We start from the raw sequence: 15,358 nt of genomic DNA, 5'->3' as shown, positions 1-15,358 counted from the left end.
TGACTCAGAAATTATTTTTTTATTTCAATAAGTTTGTCTGGATGAAAACATTCCCTTTTGGTGTTTACAACCCAAATATTACTGCATTGTGCTAGTACAAGTGATCTTGAACCTGATGAGTCTACTTGCATTGCTTAAGAGGAGTGAATGAAAAAATAAACCAGCATAAATGGTGATAAGTACATAAGAGTTTTTAAATTCTCTCAGTTTCAATTATCTAAAGCATTACTAATAAGAGGCAATAAGTGTTTTTAAATTGATAGTGTCCCTTTAACATGTTTATTAGGTTAACAACTGTATAAAGCAGATTCTACTTTGCATTACAGTCATAAGTTTACTGCAACTGAAGTCCACCTTTACAGCAGTATAAATGAGAGCAGAATGTATCTCAATTATTTCCTATTACATCCATGAACATTCATAATATTCTATTATATGCATTTAATAATTAGTTGTTGTTCATTCTAAAGTTAACTGAAATTATTCCAAACAACTTTAAACAACTGTTTCATAAACTTTAAGGCCAGAAGGGGCCATTATAATTATCTCTTGCATAACACAAGCCATAGACCCTCACTCAGTTAGCATACGTTTTAGAAAGACATCCAATTTTGAGGCAAAGACTTCAAGATTCTATGGAGCATGGGAGCTTCTAATTAGAGAGTATCTATCGGGATTTAAAGCCTGCCACAATTAGGGTGCCCTACTGCTGCATGGAATGACAATAAAAATACTTAAGACAGGAAACAAAGGGCACTGCTACTGTGTGTCCTGGGGTGCATGATTCTCCCCCCCAATTTGCAGGCCAGCAGACTTTAAGTTTTGTTTTTCTTGTGAGGTGAATGTGAAATATGCAAGTACTACTCTGAAACAGAGGTTGTGTTGGGTGGGGGCAGGGGAAAGTGTTTAAAGACCTATAATTTCCATGGATATTTGCGTATCAAAGGGGGGATTATTTAAGGGATCATTTCTGAGGAAAAAGAAACACTTATGAAGCTGAGCATATAGGGGAGACAAGCGAAAGAGGAGGGATGCAACCAAACTATGCCTTCATCATCAAAACAGTACCTTATTGTGTTGTTTCTGTTGATGAGGTTCATATGTTTAAACTATGCCTCAGGCTGACCAGTGAGCTGTTTCCTACTAGTCTCCTCCATGCACTAATTGCTCAGTGGCAGCAGCTTTTGTATCTGGGAATGAGGACTGAACGTGGACCCTAGAGCTGTGGTATTCTGGGAAATGTAGTTTAGCAGTCACATGGCCTTTCTGTTCCTGGTGTGTCTGTAATTGGTTCAAGTGAATAATTTGATTTTAAGAATTATTAGATGTAGTTGATTAGCGTGACAACCAATAGGCATTACATGCAAGTTTGTTTGTTTTTTCTGTATGAAGAGAAATTTACATGCCAAGTAGGGGGAAGCAACTTCTCTAAAATGAGCTGAGCTACAACTAGGGAACATTCACCTACCAAGACACATTGCTGCATAGAACACAAGAGCTTATAAAAGCCTGCCTCAAGCTATGAGCATTGAGCTATGAGATTTTATGCTGATTTGTGATGCAGTTGGTAAAGCCCTTTGAAAGGCTTGTGATGGTTTGTCGTTTGGATTTTATTAAATTTCTTCTTTTAGTCTTTTTTCAAATAAAGAGAAATTTTGATTTGCACCTTTTTTCCCTTCACAATGAGATAACCCAGCCATGGAGGAAAAAAAGAAAAGAAAAGAAATAAAGTCATTTCAACCATCTCTGCAAACTTTGATAGAAGCAAGGAAGCTGGTAGGACAGAAAAGAAAAAAAATCAAGCTCAAAAGGACAATGGAGATGTAAAAAATATCTATGATTGCCTGAAAGAAATGTATGGATTACAGCTCCAGGCTCCCAAAGGAAATGTTGTCTAGTGAACTTTTTGATGGATAAAACAGCTACAAAGATGTGCTGGGGGAAAAGCATCTCCCACTGTGATCAGTATCAATCTGTGGAAAGCTAACAAGTAAGCTCATTTGAACCAGCCAAAATGGTATCTGGGGCAGATTTTGTTTTGATATGAGATGTATAGTCAATGAGAGAAGGTGGCACATTGCAGGCAGAGAGAGCAAGAGTTATAGGTACAACCAGCAAACAATTCCTGCCTAACCTGTGGAAAATATTTCAGAGCATTAGCCATCACTGAAGTCATGAAAGTTCTTTCCTTCTAAAATGATTAATCTGTAACACAAAGAACAACAAAGAAGTAGGCCTTCATTGCAAATCAAATAAATTGTTCTAGACTAGTTTCATTTTAGTGCATATTTTATTTTTGAGAAATCAGTGCCAAGACAAAGAGCATGACCTTTTCATACACATGACATTTTGCATTCACACGCAAATAGCAACCGTTGGGAGGATGTTTGCATATCTTTAATGTACAGCTTCTTAATATGGCAAAGCAAGCCCTGATGTGAAATGAAAGGAAGGTTGACAGAAGATGTAAGGATAAAGTCCCAAATCAACAAATGAGCAAGGCAGTCTAATGGTAGGACACGGAGTGGGGCTCTGCAGAACCACCACTCAAAAATACAAACGTCTGGTGAGTTTAACCAGGATACACTGGTAAATTCATAAGTTCAGGAACTGTTTGAGCCTGGTGGGGGGAGAAGAAAGAGGAAGGAAGTGTGGTGCTCTCTAGAGTCACTGAATATGTAAATAGGCATACTTGTCAACATTATGTATTTTTTTCCAAGGGATAATCCTCCAAATAAAATGGGATTCTGGGTGAGATTTCCAACTATTGGATGATTGTGCCTGAATACATTCCGAATTTTTGGTTATATGTAATATTAGCAGCTTCACTTTTAAAATCAAGACTGGATTTTTTTCTGAAAGATCTGCTCTGGAATGAATTCAGGGAAGTTCTCTGGCCTGTGTTACAGAAGAGGACACAGTGTTCCCTTGTGGCCTATAATCTATGAATCTGTAATTATCAGGGCACCAGGCTGTTCTTGCCAACCTTTCATGTTTGACCAATACACAGTAACAGCATGTGTTATTCACATTACTGTGTATATCAGAAAAGTACATACCAGTTCTGCTCACCCTTTTAAGTATATACCACTCACTCAACAATGGGCATAAGATGCAAATTTCAGACTGAGTGTATTACATTGAAGTATTTGCTACAAGCAATTTTTGGTTCAGTCATGCATTTGAAATCTGTGTTAAACTTGTAAGCTATCACTTAAAATTCTCTGGGAGTTTCCTAGTCCTGCTCAGGGATGGCTCTGTGTTTTTTACTGCCCCAAGCGCGGCAGGCAGGCGGCTTTCAGCGGCGCGCCTCCGGGCGGTCCGCTGGTAACGCGGATTTGGCGGCATGCCTGCCGGAGGTCTGCCGGTGCTGCGCCATTGGCATCCCCGCTGCCGAATTGCTGCCGAAGCTGCAGGCCTGGTGGACCTCCCTCAGGCGTGGCACCAAAAGCTGTGTGCCTGCTGCTCTCACAGCGACTGGCAGGCCACCCCAGGCATGCACTTGCTGTGCTGGTGCCTGGAGCTGCCCCTGGTCCTGCTTGTAGACTAAGGAGCTCTGTAGAGAAATATACAATCTGAGTCTATCATCAGTCAGTTTGCAAGGAGCCAGCCTGCAGCAAGGTGGGTTGAGTTATGCCTCTTTGCCTTAAGAAGCAGCCTGCTTTCTCTCTCTCTCTCTGTTTTTGGTTCTTGTATGTAAAAGTTCTGTATTTTAAGAATTAAAGTACACCTCTACCTCGATATAACGCTGTCCTCGGGAGCCAAAAAATCTTACTGCGTTATAGGTGAAACCGTGTTATCTCGAACTTGCTTTGATCCACTGGAGTGCGCAGCCCCGCCCCCTCGGAGCACTGCTTTACCACGTTATATCCAAATTTGTGTTAGATCGGGTCGTGTTACATCAGAGTAGAGGTGTACTACTACAATTCAGCTTCCCAGAAAGAGTATTTTATGCTTTTTGCTATTTTCTGTTTCTATATCATGAACATAACAGGTTCATTGAAAGATTTTCACATTAACAAAGTGGCTTAACAAAGACAAGAATTTGGCAGCATTTGCATATTCAAAGTGTATAAAATATAAGTGCATGAATAAAAACAGTTTAAAAAGCACTGAAAAAATACATAACAGCAGAAACATTGACTTAAACACATAAAAAGATGCACACATACATCTACACTGAAAAAATCATAAGAACATCCACCAAAACTAACAACAGCTTTGCAAAACTGAACAAACACCAGCAATGGGGAAATGTTAAAGGTTCTTAGGCTTGATTAAACATCGGGTAGTTGATTTTCTGAAGCTATGAAAACCACATCCCATGTGGCTCAGTCCTCACATAACTCCCCTCACTCTGTGGCTCTCTCTACTTGATACTATCTTCTTGAGATGGAGGAGGCCTGATAGTCTACTAAACCCACTGGGCCGCTGACATCTTCAGGAGGCAATCAACAGGCCTGCCCCTTTCTGTGCAGCCTTCAGGGCATAAATCCCAAAACAAATCTGCTAATAGGTAGGGTGTGGAATTGTGTATGGAGAAGTGACTTCAGGATAGCATTGAGAAGATATACTGGTGATGGGTATGAATGGGGAAGGTAAGGAGGTAGCAGTAGCAGGAAAAAAGACCGCTCCCTTTGTGCATTGCTGGGGATACACATCATGGAAATGGAGCAGTAATGATGGGCAGGAAGGAGATAAATCAAGACTATTTCCATCTCCCACCTCTCCCCAGAAACCACCTGACAGGACTTATTTACATAGGAAATGTAAACTTGTAATTCATCACTGGACCAGCTACATAAGAACAGCCATATTGGGTCAGACCAAAGGTCCATCTAGCCAGTATCCTGTCTTCTGACAGTGGCCAATGCCAGATGCCCCAGGGTGACTGTGTCCCAGAAGCAGGATGACTGTGTCCCACCCTCAGGGCAGCACTTAATTGGCACATTCTAAATCTAGACATTCTATGAGCATGGATTCAAAACACTAATACACATGGTAAGACCATAGCTAGCAATCTTATTATCGGATCTGCAAATGCTATCATTGGCATGTTACACTCATGTAAAAAAGGCATATTTACAGAGGAATTTAACTGTTGGTTTATCAAGCCTTAGATTTACTGTCTGTGAATTTACCATCCCCTGTAAAAGGCCATCCCCTTTTTTCACTGCAGAAAAAAAAGTTTGCATATGCACACGTATTAGCAGCAATGTGATGCAATTCTTAGGTGTGTAATGCTTTTAAAACCAGTTTAAGAGCAACTGTAATTTATGCAGCAGTGTCAATCTGAGCTGTTATGGGTAAGGAAAAGTGTATCATTTTGTTATCAACATTTACATTAGCATGTTAAATAAAAGACTGTTGTGTGTAAACCAAGATTTTTACTCATTTTTATGACATCTGCAAACATTTATGTAATGTTTACAGATTATTATGACACACAAGTCAGATAAATATTGGGAAGCATGAGTTTGCATACACAATAGAAAAAAAAATTCAGGAGGGGCTGCATAATACAGTAAACCTGAATCCTTTCAGCTGCATTTTTTATACTTTGTTTCCAGTGGGAATGACACAAAGTTATAATTAAGTCTTGCAAAAATTTGGGACAGAATATTAAACTTCATGCTTTAGGATTAAGCCAATCTCTAACTATTAGAGACTGGAATGACACCTAATGTAGGAGGGAAAGGAGCAGGGCCGGCTTTAAGCCGATTCACCCAAGTCCCCGGAATCGGGCCCCGCGCTGAAAAGGGCCTCGTCCCTGCGCCTAAGGGGGCCCTGCTCTGGGGGTCTTTGGTGGCATTTTGGCAGCAGGGGGTCTGCTCCGGAGGTCTTCGGCAGCATTTTGGCAGTGGGGGGGTCCACTCCAGGGGTCTTCAGCGGCATTTTGGCGGCGGGGGGGTCCTTCGGTGCCATGGAAAACCTGGAGCGGACGCTCCACCGCTGAGTATTCTAATCTGGCCCCGCGGGTCATAAAGCCGGCCCTGGAAAGGAGGAGGTGAAATTATCCCCCCCCCCACCTACTGCAGGGTTCTTACATCTTCCTCTGAAACATCCAGGTACTGGCCACCTGTCAGAGATGGACTAGGTGTCAGGCCTGACTCAGGCTTGCAATTCCGCTGTCCTAAGAGCACAGCTTATATAAAGGAGCTGGGCCAGCTCAAACCACAAACTATCTGAAAAATGATCTGCTCCATCAGGGAGACAACTCATTGGAGTCAGGGGAAGGTCAATACTCCCCTTCCCAGGCACAACAGATCTCGGTTGCAATCACACGCTGAGCTAGGTAAGCTGCACAATTGACAAGTACGTGTGTCAGTCACGCTAACGCTGAGCCCAGGAGCAGCCCATCGCTTACTCAGTTCCTGGAGGGGCCACTCCAGGTCTCCGGCGGGGCGGGCTCACAGAAAATTAGGAAGCAGAGAAAAGGCTGTTTAGAGGCGGGGAGTTGCCTAGGCTGCTCCTTAGCCACACGCCTCCTCGGCGAGAGGCGCATCACCTTGCACGCAGCGCAGCGCCGGCCCGGGCCAGCGGCATTCCCCGGGCTGGGGCCGGCTCTTCCTTCCCTGCCTGCGCCTCGCCAGGGCGGTTAGGTGCAGGGAGGGACCCGCTCTCACTTCCTCATTCGGCTCGCTCGCCCTGCGGCAGCAGGTTGCTGCTCTTGGGGAGCGTCTCCGCTGCCGCTGCTGCAGCCCGGGGAGCGGGAGCCGGGGCAGGGAGTCCCCGGTCGCTGCCTTCCCTTCCCTTCCCTGCCCTTCCCGCGCGCGAGCAGCAGGTGGTGCGGATGGGAAAAGCGGAGCCGGGAGGAGGCGCGAAGATGAGCCGAGGCATGAGGGTCCTCCCCGAGGAGCAAGAGGAGGAAGTGCTAGAGGAGCTGCAGAGCCTAGGGTAAGGGGCAGCACGGCCCTGGGCTTTCCCTGCACCCCGCGCGGGGCGGTCAAGCCACTCTTTGAAGCCCTCCCCCCAGAAATCGCATTGCTGGCCCAGCTGGTACCTAGCTGCAGGTCACTCCTCCTCCCTCCTGCTGGCATGTCCCCCTCCTCCCTCTCCGCTTGGAAGCCAGCGGGAAAGCAGGAATCGCTCGGCATTGTGTGCATGGTGAGCAATCACAGGAATGCCCTGGGCTGCTTCAACGGCGGCAGCTGCAGGAGGGCGGGTGGCTTGGGGACTTCCAGCCCAAGAAAACGGTTGTGATGGTTGTCCCCCTCCTTCCCCACCAGGAATGAGGAAGTTGTTCTCACCAGCTCTGGGTCTCTGCCTGTGTTCTCACCAGCTCTGGGTCTCTGCCTGTGTCCGGATCTCAGTGCAGCTGGGTGTATGTGTGTGGACTCAGCCTGAAGGGGTCATTGCAAGTGGCTCTTTGAGAATTTGTTGTTGTTCTTTTTTTAAAGAGGATGATCTGTTAAATCACCCAAAATGTGAATGAATAAAAAATGCAGAAAAGCCTGCAGGAAGCTGTATAGATTAAAGAGGGACATTTCAGCAGCTGTTAGGATTTGAGTTTGTCTGCTGCTGCTGAATAGTCTTTGAGAGTTAGCATTTTTTCAGAACATTTTAACAGAATTATGATTTATTTATTTTGAATGCACAGTTGAAAAAATAGGGCTTCCCTGAGGTGAGGAGAGAAAAAAACCAACACAATAATATGAGGGTTCTGAATTACTATTTGCTTGGTTTGGTACCTTTGCTATTATCATTATGAACTGGGAGATAATGAAGAGTTAAAACGTGTCCTTATACTTGATCAGAAATGAGAAATATGACTGTACTAAAATGGTAGTAGCTGGCAAATTACATAGACAAAATGCTTGTTCTGCAACTACACCCGAGCCTCTAGTTAACTTTAAAGGAAGCTCTGTGTGTGCATCCCAGGGCAGAATTTGGTCTCCCTCCATATGGTCAAATTCTGTGCTGAGTTACACCCTTTGCAATTCCTTTACTTTCCAATGTAGCATGGGGTGCCATTGACCACAGCCTTTGGAGCAATGGTTCCTAGTGATTCTCAGTTCAGATTTGGTCTAATGTATGTGAAGTCTTAGAACTAAATTAGAGTCTAGATTTTGTAATATGTTTCTAGACTGTAATTCTTCAGGGAATGAATGTCCCTCGTGTATTTTGGACTGCAGCAAATTCATTCTTGCACTTTGAATAACATATTTCATAATTATATATTTCTGTTGAAATCAGTTGCCACACAATGGTAAAAAGATATCTATGTAGATTCTTCCTCTGACTCCATCCATCATCATGCCCTAGGTCCACTGCAATGCTGAGGCAGTTATGTTTGTAAATATAAATGTTCAAAGGTCAAGAAATTAAAATTTAGTGGGATTCAAGGCTGGCCGAAGATTGCAAGTATCCCACTGATACCCAACACAGTCTATTCACAATTTAAATATTCTCCTACAGGACAATCCCAAAGGCAGTGTTTGTGCTGTCATTGCTGCCCCTACACACACATCCCCACGCTGACAACAGAAGGAGCAGCAGCAGAACAAAAGTGATGGGAACATGTTTTCAGTAGTTTCAGCAGGTCAAAACTTTACCCATCTTCCTGCAGTTTGGTTTTATTCACTGGAATAACTCTTGCTGAAACACAAAATCCAGCCAAAGCCTTTTCACCAGGCTCCCCAAGTTCCTATCCAAGAACTGCATAGCCCGCATCATCTCTAGAGAGTCACTCTTCTCTCCTTAATACCCGATTGAGTTAGCAAAACATCTGCAACAGGGAGTTCAGCAAAACCAGCGTAACATTTTCCCCACTAGATCATCATCTACTAATCGGGTTTGGTTTCGTCTTGTAACACAGTACTTCTGAAAACGTGTCACAAATTGGGTGCCCAGAAATGGAGTCACTCAAAATTACTAGCCACTGTTGAAAATGTTCGTTATACATACACATGAAAGTTTAAACTATGGACCAGTGCTGGTAATTGGTTGAGTGCATTTTGCAAGATCTGCCTACAGTGCTTTCAGCATGCCAAGAAAGTGAAACTGACTAGGCTTGGATCAGTTTCAGGCTGGCTGGGTTGCTCTAGGCCAGGGGTTGGCAACATTTCAGACGTGGTGTGCTGAGTCTTCATTTATTCACTCTGATTCAAGGTTTCGCGTGCTGGTAATACACTTTAACATTTTTAGAAGGTCTCTCTCTATAAGTCTATAAACTATTGTTGTATGTAAAGTAAACAAGTTTTTTAAAATGTTTAAGAAGCTTCATTTAAAATTAAATTAAAATGCAGCTCTTATCAGTTTAGTGCAGTGGTTCTTCACCTGAGGTGCACGCAGGGCCGGCGCAACCCATTAGGTGACCTAGGCGGTTGCCTAGGGCACTAACATTTGGGGGGCGGCGACCACAGCGTCCGGATCTTCGGCCGCCATGGTCGTTGTCGGTATTTCAAGGGCGGGACCTTCGACCGCCTCTGTTGGGGGTGCCATTTCGGGCGCAGGACCTTCCACCGCCTAGGGCGCCAAAAAAGCTGGCGGCGCTCCTGGGTGCATGCACCCCCTGGGGCAGAGCCGGCGCAAGGATATTTTGTGCCCTAGGTGAAACTTCCACCTTGCACCCCCCCGCTCCTTGCACATCGGTTCATTGAGGGGCAAATCCCAACAAGCCTTTATAGACCCCAGGGGCCAGCCATGCCCAGGGGCTGCTCCCCAGACCAGGTTCCCCCCTCCCCGCCCCCTGAACTCCCCTGGAGGGTGCACAGCCCCCCCCCCCCCACGAGCTCTCCCCACCCCACCCTGGTGGCCCCCGCCCCGAGTCCACTCACTGGCTTTGCCGGCCTTGGGCCACTGCAGCAGCTTGGCAGGAAGGAGCCGCCTTCTGGAGGTACCGGAGAGCCAGAGCGTCCTGCTTGTGGCAGTAGCGAACCCCAGCCATGGAGGAGCTGGCGCGGTGGAGAGGGGCCGCAGCCCTGTAAAGGCGGCCCCCCTGCCCCTCCTGTCCAGGCTGCGGCCCGGCGCTCCCCAGGGGGCTCCTGCAGGCTGCAGTGGATGTATGTGGGTGCCAGCCCCCATGTGCCCCCTGGCTCCTCCCTCGCCTAGGGTTACCATATTTCAACAATGAAAGAAGAGGGGAGAGCCCTGCCCCCATCCACTCCCTCCTACTTCCTGCCCCGACTGCCCCGGTCAGAACCCCCAACCCCCACCCTGACTCCTCCCTCAGAACCCTCAATCCCCCCGCTCCTTGTCCCCTGACTACCCCCTGCTGAGACCCCCCCCCACCCTAACTGCCCCCCTAGGACCCTGCTCCCTACCTGTCCCCTGACTGCCCCAACCCTTATCCACAGCCCCACCCCTAGACGGACCCCGGGACTCCCATGCCCCATCCAACCACTCCCCACCCCCTGACAGGACCCCCAGAACTCTTGACCCATCCAACCCTCCCCGTGTTCCCTGACTCCCCTTACCATGCCCATGCTGGTCAGACGCTGGCTCCACATGGAGGCAAAACACGCTGCTGGGCTGCTGTACACACAGCCCCTTCCCTGCAGAGTGCTGAGGAAGCGGGAGTGGGGGAGCTGCAGGAGGGGCGGCAGCGGTGGCGGCTCACACTCCCGGGAGCCGCAGAACCCGAGCTCGGTGAGGTGGAAGCCAGGGGGCGTGCCTGCCCAGGCTGTGGCCCCATGCTCCCCCCTGGGGGCTCCTGCAGCGGATGCATGCGGGCGGCGGTCGCCATGCGCCCCCCGGCTCCTCCTTCGCCATGCTCGGGCTCTGCGGCTCCCGGGAGTGAGAGCCGCTGCCCCTCCCACAGCAGGCTCAGGGCCCCGTGCCCTGGCTGCTCAAACTCCCGGGAGCTGCAGAACCCGAGCGCGGTGACGGGGGAGCCAGGGGACATGCCTGCTGCTGGTCTGGGGTCCTGGCCGCCGGCCCCGCTCAGCCTCCTGCCAGCCTGGGGTTCCATTCACTCATCCAGCAGTGGGCTGAGCGGGGCCGGCGGCTGGGACCCCGGCTGGCAGCCGTGTGCCAGGCAAAATCGGCTTGCATGCAGGGCCGGCTCTACTGTTTTCGCCGCCACAAGCAATGCACTGAATTGTAGCCGTGGACCGGGAGGGCGGGGGGCAGTCCATGTGCCGTTAGGGCGGCACGCGCGTTTCCGCAGTGGCGGCAATTCGGAGGCAGCTTCTGTCTTCAGCCGGAAGACAGGAGCTGCGCTGCCGCGGACAGCTGAACATAGAATCTGCCACCGAATTGCTCTTACCGGGGAAAACTCGTGTGCCGCCCTAACGGAGCACGGACAGCCCCCGCCATCCGCGGCGGCAATTAGGCACGCTGCTTGGGGGCAAAAACACAGGGACTGCCGCCCCTTGCAGATTGCCGCCCCAAGCACCTGCTTGGGATGCTGGTGCCTGGAGCCGGCCCTGCTTGCCAGGGCCGCCCAGAGGGGGAGGCAAGTGGGGCAATTTTCCCCAGGCCCCGGGCCCCACAGGAGAGTTTTTTGGGGCCCCTGGAGCAGGGTCCTTCGCTCGCTCCAGGGGCTCTAGAAAAAACTCTCACGGAGCCCGGGCCCCCGGAGCTTCTTCTGCTCCCGGTCTTTGCTGGTAGGGGGTCCTTCTGCTCCGGGGCTGAAGGACCCCCACCGCCGAATTACCGCCGAAGGGGGACCTGCTGCCGAAGTGCAGCCTGGTCTTCGGCAGTAATTCGGCGGCGGGGGGCCCTTCCGTTCCGAGACCTGCCGCCGAAGTGCCCCGAAGACCTGCGGTGAGGGCCCCCCCCCCCCGCCGAATTACCGCCAAAGACCCGGCTGCACTTCGGCGGCGGGTCCCGCTTCGGCGGTAATTCGGCGGTGGGGGGGCCCCGCCGTGGGTCTTCGGGGCACTTCGGCAGTGGGTCCCGGAGCAGACGGACCCCCCGCCGCCGAATTACCGCTGAAGCGGGGGGCCCCCGCCGCCGAAGACTCCAGACCCCTGGAATCCTCTGGGCGGCCCTGCTGCTTGCATGCCACCTTTGGCACGCGTGCCATAGGTTGCTGACCCCTGCTCTAGGCAAAAGCTGTGGATGGGAGCAACAGCATAGATAGGAGTGAGGAGGAGGAGGAGAGAAGTCATGGAAGTGAAGCAGAAGAGGCAAAGAAGTAAGGAGAAAACCACAAATAAAATCACAGAAGCAGAAAGGCTGGGAGGGCATCTATAATTTCCGAGGAAGTTGGTGAAGATTAGAAGACCCACAAGGGAAAAGAATACTTAATGTAAGGGTGGAGATTGTGTGTATTTCTTTTGGTGACCAGTTTAATTAATGAAGAAAGTAAACTGGACACTCTGAAGAAACTCAGAATTAAAACCTCCTCCCAACAGATATTCTCCCCCATTCCCATTTGAAAGTGTATAGGCTTGAAGATCTGCTCATGGCAAAAGTGAAATGAAAGCACTGAGTAATGGTTCCCACAGCAAATGTAACTTATTTTTCTTTTTCTTTTGTAATATTACTGTCATGATGTTAAAGGTACAAATCGGCTGAGTTGTAGCTGCTGTGAGAATCATAACTTCTCATTACCTGACATTCATTTAGACCCTGATCCAGTAAGTTAGTTTGAGCAGGCAGAGACCTGTGCCCATGTGGAACCCACTGACTTCAGTGGGAATCCGTCCTCAGAGACAATCTTGCAGAATCACAGCTTCACATTTTCAACCATGACATAGCAGATCAGGGCATGCAGGTGAATGAAACATAGATGCAGGGATGGATTGAAAAGGAGAAGGGCTGTAACTTTATTTATTTTACTTTTAATTTTAATGGAAGGGGCTCCACCCCACCCACCCCCAAATACCAGGCATCTGCTTGAGTGCAGTGCAATGTTAAAAGGCCCCTTGCCAAATAACCAATATTCAGGGTTGGTCCCCTTCTGCCTAACTGCTAGGATTCAGCCCATCTCTGAATGCTCTCACCCTTCCCTTATGAGGGGGAACGAGGGCATACAGGAAGGGTACCTCAGTCTGAGAAGACAAAGTCTCCCCTTTTTTCTCCCGGTTAATAGGATTCACCAGTTATCTCTTGGGTCTGAGAGCTGGCTCGTTGAAGCCTCTCACCTACGCTGGACATGGGGAGCCACCCACATAGACCATCTTGCAAGATCAAAGCCTTAAATTCTCACCTATAATGCAGGCTTTTTCGGTTAACATCAGTCTAGGACAAGGACAAATGACTACCCATACATTTGTGCAGTCCCTTCTGCAACAAAACTTGGAACCTTATCGGGGCCTCTCAGCATTACTTTAATATAAGTAATGTAATTTTTTAAAATTGAAATTCTTCAAAGAAAAAATAGATAGTGAGTGATCACACAGTGAAAGAAATGCCTGTGCATTTATTCCAACGTGTAATATGAGAATCAAATGGGAAAATAACTAAGGGAAAACATAAAAGGAAAGATGCTGAGACTTTTGTAATACATTGGATTAGACCTGGCCTATATTAGAAAAGTTGGCCAGTGTAACAATTTAAAAATCAATCTAGTTACACCAGTGCAAACCCCTACTATAGATACATCTAAACCAGTTTAAGGCTTGATTTAGTTTAATTCCATAACCCTTTTGGTTTCCTTAGAGTGTATAAAAGAGGCCTGAATGGTTGGTTGTCTTTTTGTTCCTTTACTTGAAATGTTTTTTCTGTTTGTTGTTATTTATATCAGGAATGTCAATTCTGGTCTTCCCGTGATTTGCTGGAGGCCTTGTTGGGGTACTGTGAGATATTTATCGTGAGTTCTGTCACACCTTAATTGAAGAGGTGGAAGGGTTAGATTGAATTGAAACAAAAAGGAGGAAGGCCAAGAGGAGAAAAAGTGAAGTTTTTAATTGTCCCTTTTGATCAAGTGCCAGTCTGCTCTTTCAGCAGTGGTTTGTGGCCTTTCAGCTATTTTTAACCCACTTTCTACTATAAAAGCTAAAACTGAGTTGTTCATTATTCCACTTGTTTTTTTAATAGAAGAAAGTGAGTTGAAACTGGCTGTTAGGTCATAAACTGCTGTTGAAAAGGCAGCTAGACATTTGGGCCACAGGACAGGGGAGCTAGGAACACAAATACCCCAGGAACTTTGGAAAAATAAGTTAATGTTAGAAGGAAATTAAAAAAAATTAATATAATTAGAGTAGTTTAGAACAGAGGTTTATAACCTTTCCCCTACTATTTTGTATCAGCTTTTGAGTAGAAACTAGTTTTCATGGTGGAAGGATACACACTGCGAAAACACCACTTAAGTAATGTGTTTTTTAAATTAACTGTAAAGTCAATGAGCCGCAGCTAATAGCACAAAATCATTATAGGTTACTGGCAAACTTTGGGTTGTTGAAGGCACCTGGATGCATTTGGGACCGAGCAATAGTGGCTCATTGCTAAACTGAAAACCATTAGACATAAGGCACACTACACCTTCAAAAGAGGTGTGCAATTCATGTGCCAGTGGAGAAGCTGCACCAGACATACCTTCTGCTTCACTGTACAGAAACAAAGAAGTTTGAAGAGGCTTTGAAGAAGGAGCCATCAGATATGGGAAACCATGTCACTTGAAGTGTGAGGAAAAAAATTTCTTCATGTTTGAGACAAAGGAGAGAGGCTACAGGAAATGCCTCGTGTCACCCTGCCATCAAATCAGAAGTGGACAGGAAAGTTAAATGACTGCAATAACTAGAACCCATGCGTTCCATGGTGAAATCCTTCTCTAGACACCCAGAGTAATACCGTAACTTCATGTACTCTGTGCACTAATTTTGACAACAGTTGTTTGTATTCCTGTTGTGTAAAAACATTGAAACCAATGTTTGCAAAAGCACCTTTTCCCTCCCACCTCCAACATAACTCAAAAACATATATTACTCAAAATGTCAACAACCAGGGGGTAAGACTTTTCCCTGAAAATTTTAAACAGAGATAATCTCAAGCAATGTAAATCCAGTTCTTTGAGGTCTGATTGCAGATTTTCCTCAGACTGGGTTATTTTTCTCCAGAATCTCAGTTTGCTTTCAAGAGACATATTTTTACTCTTTCTAATTGGGAAGTTTTCAAATCAAACCCAGAAACTAGCCATGCCTCACTCTCTCCTTTCTTTTGTTTAGCTACCATACAGTCTTGGAGAACCCCCATCACCTCTTTGCATTCTCTTCCCTTTGGCCACCCAGTCTTGGGGGCGAGGGAGGGGGTGGAAGGATGATGGCCAGTATAGGCAGCAAATGCTTGGAGCTCTTTGGATAGTCAAGAGTTTTGGGGGGTCAAATAATCATGAGTCAAGTGTGAAAACTCAAATGTTGCTAACGACACAAGGAAGGTGTCTGGCAAAAGGAGCGAAAAGGAAGAAGCTGGAACATCCTGAATAGCCTAAGAGACTGGAGTCGTCAGTTAAAACTCTCTTCCCTGAAAT

The 15,358-nt window shown here is 47.2% G+C and overlaps 1 protein-coding gene and 1 long non-coding RNA gene across 3 annotated transcripts in view; one reads left to right on the top strand and one right to left on the bottom strand.

The window, feature by feature from the left end:
• LOC120406649 overlaps positions 1-1,221 on the bottom strand; it is a 53,572-nt gene extending 52,351 nt beyond the window's left edge. Inside the window, exon 1 of the long non-coding RNA XR_005599443.1 lies at positions 1,069-1,221. This is a non-coding gene — a long non-coding RNA (uncharacterized LOC120406649). The remainder of the gene's footprint in view (positions 1-1,068) is intronic.
• Positions 1,222-6,585: 5,364 nt separating this feature from the next.
• DAPP1 (dual adaptor of phosphotyrosine and 3-phosphoinositides 1) overlaps positions 6,586-15,358 on the top strand; it is a 51,818-nt gene continuing 43,045 nt past the window's right edge. For both annotated transcript variants that reach the window (XM_039540655.1, XM_039540654.1), the window contains exon 1: positions 6,586-6,897. In XM_039540655.1, coding sequence (XP_039396589.1) covers positions 6,794-6,897 — 104 coding nt within the window. In that variant the 5' untranslated portion in view covers positions 6,586-6,793. The remainder of the gene's footprint in view (positions 6,898-15,358) is intronic.

The sequence above is a fragment of the Mauremys reevesii genome, linkage group 5, assembly GCF_016161935.1.
Source record: "Mauremys reevesii isolate NIE-2019 linkage group 5, ASM1616193v1, whole genome shotgun sequence".
Lineage (NCBI taxonomy): Eukaryota > Metazoa > Chordata > Testudines > Geoemydidae > Mauremys > Mauremys reevesii.
The sequence above is the reverse complement of the archived record's forward strand: the minus strand, read 5'-3'. Positions and strand labels throughout refer to the sequence as shown.